General features: G+C 39.4%; 1 protein-coding gene across 1 annotated transcript in view; it reads left to right on the top strand.

The window, feature by feature from the left end:
* The window catches only part of LOC122798509, a 133,334-nt gene that overhangs the window by 32,224 nt on the left and 82,683 nt on the right, over positions 1-18,427 (top strand). The window contains exon 4 of the mRNA XM_044067563.1: positions 17,989-18,136. Coding sequence (XP_043923498.1) covers positions 17,989-18,136 — 148 coding nt within the window. The remainder of the gene's footprint in view (positions 1-17,988; positions 18,137-18,427) is intronic.

Here is an 18,427-nt window from a genome sequence, read left to right as displayed (position 1 = left end):
GCAGAGTCTTACCTTCATCAAATGCATTGGTGACCCTCTCAATAATATCCACAAGATTTAATAGACTTGATCTTCCTTTAACAAAGCTGAACTGTGATGTTTCCATTGTTTGGAGGTTACCTATGTCCTCATTTATCATGTCCATGATGATTCTTTCCATGGCCTTACATATAAGGCTGGTAAGACTTATGGGCCTGTAGTTATCTGGGTCAGTGGTTGGACCTCCTTTGTGTAGGGGAGTGACTGCAGCCATCTTCCATTTCTTGGACATCAAACCAGAATGAAGGCTCCAGTTGAAAAGTGATTCAAGTGGATAAGAGAGGTCATGATTCATGCTATTTATTAAACATCCTGGGATGTTATCCAGACCCAACGATGCAGTGTTTTTGACTTTGGAAAATGCATTAATGACCTGTTCTGTAGTCATGGGTGGGGAGATTGTGTTATGTGGTATTTCCTTTTGGCTATCGGGGGTAGTGGGGGGGGGGATTTGAGCTGAACCTGTCAGCCAAAAGGTTGGAAATTGCCTCCTGTTCAGTGTGGGTGATGCCATTTACAGTAAGTTTTGCACATTGTTATATATTTCTTCTGAGGTTATGGACATCGTTGTAGAAAGCTTTGTGGTTGTCCTTTGCTTGAGAAGCTATTTTTTCCTTCAAATTTAGCCTTTGAAGTATTAATTAACCCTCTTAGCTGCCAGTCTAGATTGGTCAGTGGGCTTTTAATATGTATGGCTTTGTTCCTCCTGTGCTTGGCCAATATATTTTTTTATTTTGTTGTATAACTGATTGATAGTGTGATTCCACTAGGATGGCTTGTCTTTTGAGTTTGTCCTATTCTTAATGCAAGTGGGCACAACTTACTCTGTACAGCTATCAATATGGCTGTACAAAAATTGTATAAATAGCTCAGTGTATTCTATGGCATTAACTGGTTTTGGGGATGCTTGGAATTTAGCCAAGGTGTTGCTTAGCAGAAAGAGGTTAGCCTTTGAATAGTTCCCAGAGGTTTCTGGTTTTGCTGGGTCCACAATTTTAATTTTAATTTTAAGTATTACTGCCTTATGGTCAGCTCTGATGAGTGAAGATATTACACTGGATGAGGAGCATTGACCACCAATGTTCATGAGTACAAGGTCAAGGATGTCTGTACCCTTGGTAGGAGAATGGACCAACTGTTCCAGGATCTTAGTATTAACAAAGTTTAAGAATTGCTGGGCTTGTGCATTAGAAGTGGTGTAGGATTCCCAAAATGTAGAGAGATAGTTGAGATCCTCCATGAATATTGTATTGGGTTGAACGGAGAGGGACTCTAGTACATTGAGATAGGTAGTACGGGTTTCCTGGGACATGGAGGGAGACCTATATGATGCAAGGATATGGTAAGAGGCCCTGTTTATTGTGAGTTGCACATATATGAGTTCCAGTTGGTTGTCTTTCGGCTTTTCCCAGTTAGGGGTCTCCACAGCAGAACTCTGGTCCGCTAATGATTGGCAGTAGATTTTTATGTGCCGAGTTGCCATCCCTGATGCACAACCATCAATGAAGGTACACCTATTCATGCATGTCTCCACACAGAAGATGCTCTAGCTGAGAATCAAACAAGACAACGTCTTACTGTAAGGCAACAATGCTACCGCAGCACCACCACCACAGCTAGAGTTTCAGTTGGTCTTACACTTTAACTAGTCTGGATGTGATATTAGTCTTAACATAGACTGACACTCCTCCACCTTTAGTTCCCTGCTGTGAAGGAGCTGGTCTAAAGGTGTGAAAGACATTATAAACTTGCATTGCTGGGGTACTTTCAGTGACTTTAAACCATATCACCTTTACTGCACAGATGTCTACACTCTTCAGGGAGAGGAAGGCTTGCAGGGAGTGGAGTTTCTTGTTAAGACTTCTAGCATGGAGCAGTACCACCTTCAGATATTCCTTCATAGGCTCAGTTAAGTTTGTATTTTTATCAGTTTGGCATTGCCTAAGAAAGGCACTATGACAGTTGAAAAGGTTTTTTTCAGTATCTGAAAACCAATAGGGGATAAGTGCAGACCATCCCTGGCAAAGCCAGCTACTCTAAGGCTCTTATAAGGGTACCCAATTACACTTAATAAAATTAATATTTATGTGAATGGTAGTATTTGAACAAACAGCGAGGCTTTCAAGAATGTGGAGCCACAGTGCCACTAATAAATGCAAGTGCTCTCAAAGGTTAAATATTTTCTAAAGGACCAGACACGATGAAATGTATAGATATATTTAATAATAAATAATAAAAAATGAAAATACTGAATATCTGTTTGCAATAAACACCAGAGTTTCAATAATAAGAAATATTAAAAAAAACACAAATGGAAAGACTCAGACAGATACAGAAAAAAAAATTATCTCCCTAGATATTCCTAACTGATTGAAGAATTAGTGTTCCTTAGTTACTTACTAAAGCAAGGCAACATGAGGTGGATGAGTGTCTCTTGTCAGGTCTAATAACAAAGTACATCTGTCATATCTTCTACTAGTATTCAAATACAATTTCAGTGCTGGCTACGGAATGACATCACATCTGGTCACCTGACTCTGTTGTTCTCACACTACCCTCTCATTAGCATCTGAGCCAGGATTTGACATTGATATGTCACAATACACACATAGAACTTTGCTAAGGATAAATACAGCACCTGGAAGCCATAAAACAATTCCAACACTTTCATCCTTCCTGTAGAAAGGCTTTTCACAGACATTGCTTCTCTGGCTGTATTCAGACCTGTGAAATATTTTTTTATGGCCTAAAGCAAGTCATTTAATGTCAGGCTATTTTTCTTAAGTTTAGCTTGGCTGAACTTAACCCCTTCCCTTCCATTATAATCTGTTAAGTTAAACACATTTAATCAGTTGCAGCAATAAAATCTGACATACATGTATATTTCTTTTCTGTCCAGCAGGACCCACTGTTGATACATTTTTAACACAAGCAATTTTACAAGTACATTTTTAACACAAGCATCTGTACAAATCAGTTTGATATTCAAATGGCATATTATTCTTTACAAAACTCCAGCTAGCTATGCTGGCATATGCTACACCTGCTCTGCCCTACTCCTCCTAGCACAGCTGACACTATCTCACATCATCACACACCTGCTCCTCTGAAAGGTGTCAGCTTTGCAGAGGGTAGGATAACCCCCTCAGGAATGGTGAACCTGCATAAACTACTTACTCTTACCCTCTCTCCTAAATACTGTAGCATCCAAGATGCCACTCAGTCCCAGGTTACTTGGACTGCCATTAGTTTTATCTCTCTGTAGCATGGAGCCACCATAGTTGATTATTTTTTTATAAATGACATTGCTGATAGTCTGAAAAGAAATGTATGTTTTGATGGAGAGAGCACAGACTACAATTCATTAGATAAATAATATAGGGTATAAGAATGAAAAGAGATTTTCTTAAAGAAAATCATTGAAGTTGGGAAAATTATTTTATTTCAAGGTTGATACAAGTGCACTCATTTGAAGTAAAACAGACTGTTTAATATTCACTTGCTGTGGTTATTTGTAGAAGTATGAAATGGGTATAATTACTAACAAAATCATCAGATTTAATCAGTACTTTTCATGTCTGTCTAAAATGTCACTCATGGCATTGTTAGCAGTTGTTATACACCAGAGTGATACTTAGCAGTAAACTAGCAGTTGAAATCAGGATACAAATCACTTTAAAGACATTAAATCTTAAATATGGATAGTTTTGTAGCTTTTCATATCATGGACTATCATAATTTCCATACAGGTGCAATTAGATACTGTGATTTATCTACTCTGTCTATCAAGAGAGGTGGTAATGCCAAGCAAATGTTGAAAAAGATGCTAGGCAATTTTATTTTTATGTCTAACACATTGCTTTGACTCATAGAAAGTGCTGTGCTCAGAGCTAATTTTTGAAGTGGGTTTATTGTGCAAGGAGTCACAAAGCTAATCAGGCATGTATTAAGCATTGAATAGCACCAGTGGGCTGGGAAAAGACCTCATAATTAAAGAGATGCACAGTGATAATGGGAGAAGCAGTCTTGCTGTGTAGCTAGAATAGCTAGAATAATGAAACAGTAAGGTATGTGACTGACATAGTACACATCAGAAGTAAACAGGGCAGCACTTATGAGTCGCTGTGTGCTGACATGTGCAATATAGCACTGCACAGCTATGTCCTGAGCACAGTGGCCATCAGATTGATCACTGTGACTGTCCACAACAAAAGTGCCAACCCTGTTTATCATATAAATAAGGAGGCAATGGAGTGGATAAGAAAGAAGGAAAGGGGAGAACAGCAAGCGCAGAGAAACACACAACTGTAACCACGAGGTGTTAAAAATAGAGGAAGGTGACCTCTGCTGCATGTACACATCTTCAACAGACCCTCTTCTGTCAGACCTATTACACATTCAGAAGTCCAATGGCATCATAAACACGCACTCAAGAACCTTACTCTATTTTGCAAAATAAATAGAACATGTTGGAGGGATAGGCATGTATCACTTCTGTGGAAGTGTCCATTGCTCTATTCAAATATAATTTAGAGAAATGGATGGGTAATCTCATATTCATCCCCAGTTAAGCACCCCTGTCCCTTATGGATAGGAGAAACATAAATGTCCAAGCATAGCCTTATTTGGACCACCTCTGGGTTATTCATATACAAAATATAAGGGTTAAAGACTTTCAAGGGAATGTAAAGCTAGGTTTCTTATGATCCTCATAGATCAATAAGGTAGTAAGTACTTATGAACCTGTAAAGATGGGTATTTGTTTTTGGGGAGAGAGCTCTTTTTCATATATGGAAAATAAAGATAGGTAGGGAAGCTAATAAAGTAAGAATGTGAATGGTATAAAGGGAGATGAACAGGTAGCAGGGGCAGACAAAAAAACATAAAACATACTCAGGAAGGAGTGGTAGAATACAAAAGGTGGGGAGGATAGTGCATGGACACAGACATACACAGGTTTGGACAAGGGGAGATTATGAGGATTGAACAACAAACAAGGAATGGGGAAATACATTAGGATGAGGCTAGGATAAGGTGCAGGCATGGGTGAATATCATGTCAGTCCAGAGGCAACATCACTGATCTGGCTCATCTGGTTGACCAGTGTTGTCGCCAGTTGTTCTGCCATGGTGGACTGATTGGTAGTGCCTGTCTGTTCTGCAGCTTCATAAGCCATGCCGGGAATAGCTGTCACCCCCTCAGCAGCTACCAGCCTTTGCAGCTGATACCAGGAGACTAGGACAGTCCTCTTTGGACTACTCTCAGAAAAACAGCCTTTGCACTAACCTCTGAGAAGCAGATACAGAGGGCACTAGTGAACCAATCAGATTACCTCCTACAAGGCAGCCAACATCTTCTGCTCAGAATCAGGCTTGGTGGCCACTGATCACCTGTCACCAGAGGTTCTGGCTGGCACAGATCAAGGTGAGCACAACCTCACCTTCTCTTCCACAACTGGATCTGTAAAAGGATGACACAATAGAAAAATTATTGCAGACATGTAAGATTCACAGTTGCTGTTGCACACACCCTGCTGCTGTGGGAATCACTCCTACCTTCTGTGACATCCATTCATGTTTATCTCATGTTCTTCTAACACTAGAAAACATACTGTGCACTAGTATGTATACATGTAAAACAGGTAAGATACCAGAAGGCAACAGTATAGCTTAAAAATAAAATTATATACAACTAAAAAGGAATGCAATTCCTTTAATTAAAATCTACTCAGTGCTTCCATCTATTACAGAGACATCCTCAGGCTTTGACAAGGTTTGCCCACTGAAAACATGTAAAATAATCACTCTGCAGATGATTTTAGCCTTCCCATTCCTGCAAACATCTATATCTGACCTGTTCTTGCTTTCTCAACCTTTTTGTGCAAGAAATCTGGACAAAGCCAAAATAATGGAGGGATAAAGACCTAAAAATAGGGACCAGTTTTAAATATTGTTCTTATAAACTTAGAAAGTTGATAGAATAGCAAATTTGCATTAGCATGCATTTTTCTGAAGGGTATGAAGTCTGAAACTCAAATTTATGTCATTATTTAATGACGTTAATCCTCAGTGATTTGCCAGAAAACCACTAATTTTATGAGGAACAGACCAGAAATATGAGTCAAAAATCTGGACACTTAACCACTGCAATGATTGCATCAGAATCCTAGAACAAAGCTATATCTTTAGATGACGTTACACACGTGATCAATGTGACTTTTCAGATCTAGGACAATTACATTTTCAGTTTTTTTGCCAACCCAGAATTGAAATTTCATATTCATTTTGTGGAATTGCTTTCAACGCAAGACTCATTTTAATTACTTTTTGTTTCCGAGGTAATATCATGAAAGACAGTATGTGGAAAAACTGATTCAGACTTATTAAAACAAAGAAACATGCGTGTATTTAGTCTGATAAACGTTGACTCAACATTTTGACAGTTTTTCAATGTTTTCATTCAGCGTTTACAGTGGATGCATTTTTTCAGTGAAACTCACAAATTAAGTTACCTGAGAGTATTGAAATTTAAATCAAAGTTTTTTTTTCTGTTGAAACTTTTCATATTGCCATTAAATTACATTTCATGGAAAAAAAAAACATGAGCTTGGTATCTAGGTTTACTTGTCAAAGATGGAATTCTTGTAAGATGATAGATGTAGCATTTGAAGTCAAACTATGGTGCTCTGGACCAGTGAATAATTCAGTATTGAACACCATTATTATTCATAGGTAATTACCAGGAATTTGATCAACTAGATCATTGTAGCCTATTCGCAGCAAATTCTACTACATGCTACCCATTTTTATAAGGTACTGGGGAAGACTAGGGGTATAGTTACAATTACTCATGGTGTCATCCAAGCTTAACTTCATAAAGTTGAGGGAGCTACTTTGTTTAAAATGCAAAGGGAGTCATATTAGCTTCATAGGTTAACAGGTATATACTAGGCTAACAACCATATAAGCTTATCCAAGCAGTCCAATAACATCCTGTAAGTTTATGTGTCTTAGAGGTTATTTTAATTGTTGTATGAAAGCTAGGGCAAAATTTAAAGATAACACTATCCATTAGAGTCATAGGTGTTAAACCCGGGATGTATTTCTGATTTCTCATCCACTGGTCCTGGTTTCTCTTGAATAGGTTTAGGAAAGAGCTCGGCTTCACATGGATAAGAAGCCTGTTCCAGAGAAGGGGAATTCTCTGAGATATATACATGTTCCTCCAATGTGTCAAATTTATGTCACAAGCAAAGTTTCAATCCCTATATTGAGTAATTCTGATGCTATTCATTTTGTGAATATGCAAAAGGTCCATCAGAGTGGGATCCAAGGATGCCCTGTTTACCGGGCATAGATCTCCTCTCAACAGTCTGTAGGAAACAGAGTATAGTGATAGGGCTTTGAGGCGATCTGTATAGGGCATGCTGTTTATGCCCTGTATGCATGTGCCTGGTCAGGTGCATATCAAAGGCAGCATTGTACCCAATGATAGACCTTGTGGAGACTGAATACAGAGGAACAAGGACTTCTTTGAACCTGGATGCCAAGACCTTGCTTATAAATTGAGCAACATAGAATGATTTCCTTACTACCTTAGACATGTTGGTTGAAAGACAGGCTACTATCTACATATGAACCAAAATCCCTGACTAGTGGTTATACTCTTATGGATGTGTTGACAATGAGGTAATTTTCTAGGGTGGCTGGCTTCCCAAAGGGTACTATTTTGCATTTCTTAGCATTGAGTTTTAAGCCATGGTTTTGGCACCGTCTGTGTTAGTCTTTCCTGTAGGATGTTTTTATCCTGGAGGAGTCCTATGACTATTACTAGTTTGCAGTCATCTACCCACTTTGTCAGCCAGAGGCCCTTGATATTGGCCATGACTTCTGAGAAGTAGATGTCAAAAAGGAGTGGACCTAATACAGAGCCCTAAGGGACTCCAATAGTGAAAGGCCTTTTTGTGGAGGTGGTCTCAACTATCATAATATTGTGGATCCTATTTGACAGCCAGCAGGCTATCCAGCAGGTATGCCTGCATCTGTGAGTTTGCTTACAATCCTCGAGTAGGGTATTGTATCAAATACCTTAGCCAGCACAAAGTAGGCAGTATGCACCACCTACCTGTCATTCATTGCCTTGGTGACCATTTTGAGAAGTCCACCAGGTTGAGTAGGTATGATTTGCCATTGAATAAACCATAGTGGATTGAATTCAGTTTTTGGAAGTTTTCTATGTCCTTACTAACTCATTAACACCTATGTTGTGTGGAATGTCACACCTCTTTCAGCCTACACATATCCTTGCTTTGCAGAGCATTTTCTGAAAATTTATTTAAAAAGCATAAGTTAAAAATAAATATTTTTGAACAATAAAAGGTATGAAAACTGTACAAATAGCAATGTTATCAGTATGAAGTATTCTTTACAATGATAATAGCGCATTCACAGTTTTTCCATAAATGCAATAATATATTATAACGTGCTAGCTAAACCCATAATTGTATTGTTTGCTAAACTTTCACAAACAGGTTATCATATCTTAGAAACTATACACCCTAGACATATATTGTTAGGAAACTTTTGTTAACAAGGCCTAAGCTTTCACATGACAGCAGGAAATTCTTCTCTGGTCGTATATTTATGAGATATTTATAGAAATATGAAAATATTTGTTTAATTTTATAATTAGCTATATAAGTAATTGAATATGCCTCAGGATATGCAGTTTACAGTATAAATATCATTTTTTCAACAACATCTAAAGTTTCAGCTGATGCTATGCAATAGTTTCTAAGTCACTTGGTTGTTGAATTATTAAGTAGATGTGGTAATACTGCTTATTGTCATCATTATTAACAACCTGCAATATTTCCAGTACAGCATGGTATAAATGTTACTGAAAATAAAGCTTTAGTTTCTTACCATGCATTTCACACCCTACCCCAAAATAGCACGTAGGTCTCTCAGATATGATAATATAAACATAAATATAAAAATATGAATAATAAGTGGCAAACAGTGATTAATTTCTCACAGCAGGACATCGTAGATCAACAGTCTTAGGGTCATTTTGTTAATAATTCTTTGCCCATTCTAATACTGCCTATTTTAGCTGATAAGCCACTTAATTAAATAAGCCAGACCCAAAATAATGGTCTGGACACCATAAAGAGCTATGGATGCTAACTGTAAGAATACAAAAAAGGCACTATAAGCTTGATTGAATCATTTTCATGTAAATTTTTCCACAGCCTTGCATATGAGACTAGTCAGACTCATGGGTCTATAGTTACTGGACTCTGTTTAGCATATCCTTGTGCAGAGAGATGACCTTTACAGTTCTCCATTCGCGTGGCACAAAGTCTGTCTGGAGAAAATGGTTAAACAGTGACTCCAGTAGTCCCAACACGTCATATTTCAGGCTATTTATGTGGCATCCCGGGCTATTTTTGTGGTCCATGGATAGATTGATTTTGGCCTTAGACAGGGCATCTTAGATCTGTTCCCTAATAATAGTCGGGGGGGTGCTGTTTGATGGCATTTCCTGAGGGGAGGTGGTCAGGAGGAGGAGGGGTAAAATTTGAGCTGAATTTGTCAGCTGTCAGATTTGCGGTATTGTTCCACTCCATGTCATTGGCTCCATTTACAATCAGTTCTGCACATTGCTGTGTGCTGCCTTTGAGGTTTTGGACATACCTAAAAAATGCCTTGTGGTTGTCCTTTGCCTGAGAGGCTATCTTTACCTCAAATATGGCTTTGGTAGACTTAATTTTCCCTCTTAATTGTTTGTTTAGATTGAGGAGATTGTTTTTATCATGCTGGGCGTAGCACTTCCTAATCTTGGCTATGATTTTGTCTTTTGTTGTACAACCTGCTTATGTTTGGAATCCACCAGGGTGGTTTGTTTTTTGAGTTAGTTCAGGGCTTATAGGCTCAGCTGTCTCTGTGCATTTAATGGCATGATTTTACATGGTTTGTGTGAACAATTCTGCACCGACAGCTCTGTTCCCAGGTTTGGAGGGACTTTAAATTTTGACAGGTCATCCACGTAGTTGTTGGCAGTTTTCCTTAGAAAAGTTTCTAAATGTTATGAGTTAGCTGGGGTCAAAGAACTGATTTTTATTATGAAGGAGACTGCTTTCTGGTCTAACATTACCAGAGAGGACACTACACTAGGGGGTACAGCATTTTCCCATGTTTGAGAGTACCAGGTTGATTATCTTTGCAACCCTAGTGGACCTATAGACTATCTGATCCAAAGTTTTTGTGTTTACAAAATCCAGGAATCTCTGGGCCTGTACTTTTGAGGTCATGTAAATATCCCAGTTTATAGTGGGGTAGTTGAAGTTGCCCATGAATATGGGCAACTTCAACTACCCCACTATAAAACTGGATAGTGGGGGTAGTTGAAATTGCCCATGAATATGGTATTGGGTTGAATTGTGGCGGCCTCCAGTAAGTTGTTGTGTCTTTTGGCTTCTCCAGTAAGTACAAGTATGAATTATGGGTTTCGTGGGTCATAGAGTGTGACATATACTTGTAAGGATATGATATGTGACTTTGCCAATGGAAGTGGAGAAGCTCAAGCATGTCATCCTGTCTGACTAGTCTTGAGGTGAGTTTGTTGTTGATATAGATTGAGATATCTCCACCTTTGGTCACTTCCTGTGTGGTAGCTGGCCTTAATGTGTGGAAAGCATTGTAGTTCTGTACTACCAGGGTGCACTCCACAGCTTTAAACCATGTCTCAGTAACTGTACAGATGGGTGTGTCAGCATCATTAAACCATATCTCAGTAACTGTACAAATGTCCACATTCTCCAGGATGAGGTGAGCCTGTCGGGAGTGGAGTTTCTTGTTTAGGCTCCTGGTATTCAGTAGTATCCCCTTTAGATTTCCTTGTTTTGTTTTTTCAATGTTGGAAGGTTTGTTAGCTTGGCCTTGTGGAGATAGGTGCAGGCCATTCTTGGCAAAGCAACATGGTTTATTGACCATATCCTCCCATGCTGCAAATATTGTACCCCCTTGGAATGACACCAGAAACAAAGCAAGTTATTAAAGTCAATCATCTTTTGTTCATACTGCGGCATCTTCCTTGGTGAAGATAAAATGCTGATCAATGCTAGGCACATACTAGCCTGTTACATATAGTCACTGAGCTCCTGTATGTCTTTCATATTGTCCAGAAAGGTATCTCTCAGGTCATTTACACCCACATGGACTACTACTTGGCCGATCCTGGACCCTGATAGACAATTGGCCGTGAGTATCTCCTTATTCAGCCTGGTGAGCATGACATCTGCATGTCTCACAGTGGAGTCTCTTATGATTAAAATATTGGGTAGTCATGTTGGCTTGCCTTATGGGTTTGTAGTTGAGATTCCAAAAGGTGTGTCTGTATGTGTTATATTATATGTTGTTTTGGTGGAGTGCTTTTGGAATTGCTCAGGAGTTTTTTTATAGGATGAATGTCTAGGAGGTATTTGAGGTTTAGGAAATTTGCTTTTTAGTGCCTCAGTATATGTTGGTCTATGTGCTGGCTCAGTACTATGTGTAGTGGGTATAATTCTTATGTTACTGACAACCTTATTGTTATTTTCAGTGCTTTTGTGTGAGCCTTGCCTCCAGTGACATTGTGTAATTACATTTCTCATATACTGTATTTGTTCTCCAAGGATTAGCTGGCTGTCAGTGAACACGAGACAATCCCTTCATTGGTCCCAGGATGCCCATATCTACCAAACTGGAGGTGGAGAGGTTTGGATAGTAGTGCCCATCCATCATTACAGAACCAACTGATATTGCCAACATTCTGGCAGATAAGTTCAGTTCTAACTTTACCACCTCTCACTCCCTAAAGGGCCTATATCTATACAGGAAGAATGCAGAGTCCCTCTAGTCACAACTACACAGGTAAAAGCAGCACTTTCTAAAGCCAAAAACACAGCATTCATGGGACTTGACAACATCCCAGGCTGCGTTTTACATGAACTTCAGAATGAATTGGCTCCCTGCCTAAGCACCATGTTCAATCATAGCCTCATGTCAGGCTTTGTGCCCACTGAATGGCGCACAGTAACATTTATCCCACTCCACAAAGGGGGAGCCACCACTGATCCTGGGAACTATCACCCTATTAGCCTGATGAGCCTGGTCTGCAAGGCCATGGCACATTTCATCATGGAGCTCATAAACAAAGACATTGGTAACCTCCAAACTCTGGACCCCGCAGACTCCAAATCTGACTTCAAACCAGTGACAAGTGGAGTACCACATTGTTCAGTCTTGAGACCTCTCTAGTTTGGTATCTACTTCTCTGAAGTACAGGCTAACACAGAAGACCTCTGGCTAATGAAGTTCACAGATGACTGCAAACTAGGAGCTATAGTCGAGTCCCCAAATGATGTGGACATCCTACAGAAGGGCTTCACTGAGACAGATGCCTGGTGTCAGAACCATGGCCTCAAGCTCAATGCCAAAAAGTGCATTGTCATCCCCTTTGGTAAAAACTCTGTACCCATGAACTACCACATAGGTGGCAGTCTTCTTAACACTGAATGTGCGATAAGAGACCTTGGGACCCATGTGGACAGTAGCCTTTCCTTTGATAATCACATTGCCACAGTAGTCAGGAAATCCTTCTAAGTGGTACACCTCATCACAAAAGGGTTCTCATCCAGGAAAAAAGAGGTCATTGTTCCCCTCTACTCGACACTCATTAGACCCATTATAGAGTACAACGCCCCTTTTGGAATGTACTTCACAAGACATCTGCAGCCGCTGGAAAGGCCACAGAAGTACCTCACAAAGAGGATTACTGGTCTCAAACAGATGCCCTACACTGACGGTCTCAAAAAACTCCAGCTTTACTCTGTAACATATTGCCTACTCCGAGGTGATCTCTGCCTAACATATAAAGCTATGTCAAACCTAGAGCTGTTGGATGTGCTACACCTAAAGAAATCCCAATCCCTCCGAGCTACATGCTCTAGGGACTTAAACCTTGTCACCACAATAAACAGGACATGCTGGAGGGATAGATTCCTGTCCCAGAGACTTCCCATACTCTGGAACAAGCTATCCATCTATGTCAAGCAAAGTTCCTCATTAACACTCTTCAAGAAAAATCTTAATGAGTGGATGGGAAATAGGAAATACACCCCGGGGATCACATCTATGGCTCTGCTCGACAGGGACACAGGAAATTAACTTTCTTGGGTTGGCGTAAGCCAGGGAACTTTGTTGCCTAGGCTTACTTAGGCCCTTGGGCCTATAGCCTAGTATCTACCTATGAACCTATGTCAGGTCATTTTAGGTGAAATACGTGAACTACAAAGAGGTGTTACTGTAGACTACCTTGGGTACTGGGAGAGTAGAAACTACAGTTAGGCTATGTATGTCTGAATTTGTGCAGCAGTGCTTCTCAGTGCAGAAACAAGTTGCTTTTTGTGCAACTGAGTACTGAGTAAAGTTACAGGGAAAGTTTTATAGAGAAAATTTGTTTCTAAGTGCATGTGTCTATACAAAACATTGCTAAACACCACTTTATGAGGAGCACTGGAATTTATAGACTTAAAGAAACATGACTAAACCAACTAAATAAAGCCCTAAAGTTCACCCCGGGGATCATTGCAGTGGCTCTGCTTGATAGAGGCACTGGGAACTAATGTCAGGCCAGGGCACTTCTATAGGCTACTCTTGTAAAGGCTCTAGGGCCATTAGCCTAGTACACACCTATGAACCTATATTCAATGAAATAATCTTACTTTAAGTCTCCATGTGTTTCCCAACTTGGGCAGATCAAGCTACCTGTCTGTTGCCACTAGAGTTGCATTCCCAGTCTTCATTGAGCGAGTAATCTATTATGCTAGCAGGTTCTATTTATGTTACAGTGAAGGATAGGATGCTTTTGCAGGTGTTCATGGTGATTCCAGTTTTGTGAACATGAAGGAGGGTCCATAAAGTATGGTCAGTTGAGGTATTATGTGCTAGAATGCAATCTTTGTTTACCTGTTCATATTAATTTTGAGGTATGGTGATTTCAGTTTGTTCCTAATGGAGAGTCATTTTTTCTTTTATTATACTGATTATTAATGTTGGGGTGTGGGGTCCACTTAAGAGGTTTATTTTTAAACTTAGAGCTGTAGTTATTACAAATCAGGGCAGATGTCTCAATGCAGGTTTTAAGTTGAAAATAGAAGTTCTCTGTGAAAGCAGCTATGTTTGCCAGTAGGGGAAGAGGTTTCCTAGAGGTCTCATGTCATCATCCATTTGAAATAAATTGCCCTTAGAGAAATTTATGAAGATAGTAGGGTTTGTGGGACATTTTCCTGAGTTCTACCTTTGAAAACCACTGTGAGATGCTCAGATTTAATGATGGAAGGTATTACTATAGGCAGAGAACAGAAGGATATATTCATGAGGATCATATCAAAGATACTGGAGCCTCTAGCAGAGGAGAGTACAGTCTGGCCCAGGTATGTTTGCACTGATAAAGCCTTGGAGGCACTGAGCCTCTTTGTAGTAGTATAAGTCCCCAGTTTATACACGGATACTTAAAATCCCAAAGAAAAATAGTATCTGTCTTGATAGTGAGGGAATCAAGCTTGTTTAGACATACTTCATGGGTTGTGGGTGTGATAGATGATGCTCTATACTTTGCTAGAATATAGTAGAGGCTTTGTTTATAGTTACTAAGATGTTGGCTGACCATACAAGTCTTGAAGCAGTGAGGGCATGAAAGAAAATAATTACACTACAGCTGGTAGCAGACATCCTTTGTAGAGTGTCTGATGTGGGTTAGGGTTTTGCATAATGGCTTAAGTGTTTACTTTACAGACAAAAAGTACAGGGTTTGATTCTCACCAAGGGAAATTGGCTAGGCTTAAAATGACCCAAAAGGGCAGATAGCTTAGTATTTACTTATGAACCCTATCAACCTATGAACAAGTAGGAACACTAAATCCTGATAAGGAGGTTGTGCTGTTACAGCGTTGGGACCATGGTTCAGTAACAATTCAGAAATAAATATTCTGCAATGTCAGAAGGGCTACAGGAGAGGGCATTTTTTTTATTTAGGCTTCTAGTGTTGAGTATCACTGTGTTTATACTGTCCAAGTTTGGTTTTGCTAAGATAATATATGAAGCAGGCTCACTTTGTTAAAAAAGGCACTATGGGGTAACAAAAGCCTTCAGATAAAGGGTGCAGACCATCCCTGTTAAAGCAGTTAGGATTGTCAGCCATCTTTCTTCATGCTGACACAAATTGGAACCCCTTGAAATGACACCAATTGCTAACCCAATTATTAAAGTGTATCACATTTTATTAATACTGAGGCATCATTCTTGGAGAAGGTAGGATACAGCACAAGACCAGCTGCATGCCTTCCTTGGATATATACTCAGGCAGCTCAATAATAACACACACAATATAATTCGGAGAGGTGCATTACAAGTCATTGACTGTCACTTGGAGAATAGCCATGTTATAGGTGGATATGGCTCGAAATGACATATGTGCCCTAATCACATGTCTTATCTTGGCTTCTGACAGGCAGCTCACTTTCATACTATCTTTGCTGAATGGGTTCCTATTAGAACGACAGAAACACATTTTGTTGAATGCGTTTTCATCGACACGTAGGGTGAACAGGCAAAACAGCGAAGCGGCTGTTCAGCGAATTCTTTCCCTGGGAAAGAAGTCACTTGACCACTTTGTTGCTTTGCCGTGTTCTGAAGTGAAGTGTGATCCCTAGTCCAGTATAGCTCCCGAGCGCAATTGTGCAACAGTTACTGTCCTTAGGGTTAGGGTGTGGGTTAAGGTAAGTGCATATGTATGGAAGTGTTTACTGTTTTTTATTTTGCATTAGATGTATGGTTGAGTTATGTGTGTACGTCTTTTCAGCTGTTTACTTTTGTTTTGGGGGGTAGAATTAGGGTTAAGCTAAGTGTGTATGTGTTTGGAACTGTTTAGGTAAATGTGCGTGAGTTACTGACCTTAGGGTTAGGGTGTGGGTTAAGGTAAGTGCATATGTTTTAAAATGTTTACTGTTTTTTTTTTTCGTTAGATGTATGGTTGGGTTGTGTGCATATGTGTATTTAGTTGTTTACTGTTTTTTGGCGGGGGTATAATTAGGGTTAGGGTATGTGTGTATGTGTTTGGAAGTGTTTAATGGTTTTTTTTGGGGTTGGAACAGCGATTTCTTTCCCTAGGAAAGAAATCACTGTTCTCTGGTTTCGACATTTTCAGCTTTCGCTGAATATGTGTTGATGAAACACCGTTCGCTGTTTTCAGCGTCCGGTGTTTTAATATGAACCCTTGCTGAACCTGGTGAGTGGAGTATCTGTGCAGGCCACTATGAAGTCATCTTTGACTAGGACACTTCCTTGTGCTTTGGCTTGTCCACATTGCCTTAAGTTTGCAGTCAGGCTGGTATAGTAACTTTTCAAGGTAATGCTTGAGATAAGAGATGATAAAGGTGCAGTGTGTATGTCATAGGTACCATTATGCTACTGATGAGTTAGTGAGTCAGGCTTTCACCCCAGATGTCTTGTAAGCTCGGTAAGAGATTTTTAGGTGCCACCACATAACAGGGCATATTATTTGGTGAGTTGTGTGCAGTTAGATGGTGGATGTGGGCACTAACATCCTCTTGTGTGGTGTAGGTGTACAGAGATGAGAGGCTAGTCTCTAAGATAAGTAGATATTTGTGCCTCTCACATGTGGACTGTAATGGGATGGGTGTATTAGTAAATAGTTGTTAGTGAGCACTGAGCAGTTAGTATAAAGTTGCAAGTTACCTAGTGCTAACAGACAGGTAATATATGATGAAGAAGTAGATTGTGGACACATGATCACAAAACAAAGTGAGCAGATGGCAAGCTGATGTTTATTAGGCTAACTAGAGAATGTGACTATATTAGGTTTGCTAAGTACCTAGTGAGATTTTTTTAGAAGACTGAAACAGTGGAGATATATGAGAAGTACTTCTGTTACACCCTGTATCCATAATGTCTTGTTTAACACTGCCTAGTTTGATGTCAGTGGGGTTTATGATACAGAAGACAGGAGATGAAAAGTTCAATCCACTTTGTCCAAACAAACAGATTTCACCTTGGTTGGGTGAAGAAGGTTGCAGCAAAAAGTATCACTTACTCCACTCAGCACACAGAGGTGCTGGTGGGGCAACCATGCAGCACTAGGTAGCAGGTACTGTACTGTGTGGCTGTAGTAAAAAGGGATGCTCAGATTATGGTCACAAATCATTTTGAAGGGCTGGCCTGGGCAGCTCTGAGAAATCCAGTGAAATGGAGTGCACATGGGCACAGGTCCCTGCAACTAAAAATAAACAAAGAAAGCCAACAACCAATCAGCAGTAGCCATTGAAATGATGCTAATGTTACTTATTTTCCCACATTATTTTAAATATCGCCTGTAATAGTATTTACTTCACATTGTTACTGTGAAAGCTCAGTTACTTATTACTTTATTTCATTTTGTTAATCAGATATTTCACTAGTCACGTGTATAAATTTTCAGTCATAACTTAGGAAACAAGGCAAATTCTCAGGTAGGGAAACACATAGTCCACATCTACAAATGATACAGAACAAGACTTTGTTCAGATGTAACATATTTTATAAATGTGCATAAAGTGGAAGCAAGAAATTAAATGCATTCAATGATTGTAATGCTAATTCTTGCAGCTTGTATATTTATTTGTATAGCAGAGATGATTCTGTTTATACTAAACTGACATACTAAAGATTGCATATGAGTGTGGCTCTAACTTTCTGAATTTATCTTTCATATAATCAGTGATGAGCAACAATGGTTTTAATTTTATTGACTTAAACACATTTGAATATGTTCTCATGAGATAAAAGACCAAAGCTAAGAATATTACTTCCACTAGATAGTCAAATCTTATTTTACATTGTTTTCTAGAGTCCACATTTAGATAAAACAGAATTGCTAATTTCAGAGCAATCAAGTTCTCCTTTGCAAGATACTTGTACAGATCAATTGCTACTTCCTGAGATTAAGAAGATAACAGAAGGGTGCACAGCTCTAGCGGAAACCAACTCAAAAGCAGGTCAGTCACATTGTTTTACTTCAGGCTTTAGTGGTTTCATGTCACTTGCTTAACTCTTCAGAGGTAAGATATATAGAACACAGCTGCATGCTTTAATGAGTAATTCTTTTCACACAGGTTGTGATGTGACTGTTAAGAGCTGTGGAAGCCATTTCTGCAAGTCTCAGTTTCTGTGCAGAGCTTGTTTTTAACTATTCTGGCTGCATTGAATAACAGTAGTAGAAAAGCAGTATGAACTTCAGTACAGAAAACTGCAGTCTTTACTCTTGAGCAGCAATGATATTTCATCTT

This window comes from Protopterus annectens, chromosome 1.part0, assembly GCF_019279795.1.
Source record: "Protopterus annectens isolate FY-2018-M chromosome 1.part0, PAN1.0, whole genome shotgun sequence".
NCBI lineage: Eukaryota > Metazoa > Chordata > Ceratodontiformes > Protopteridae > Protopterus > Protopterus annectens.
Note: the sequence above shows the minus strand (reverse complement) of the source record. Positions and strands in the feature narration are given on the sequence as shown.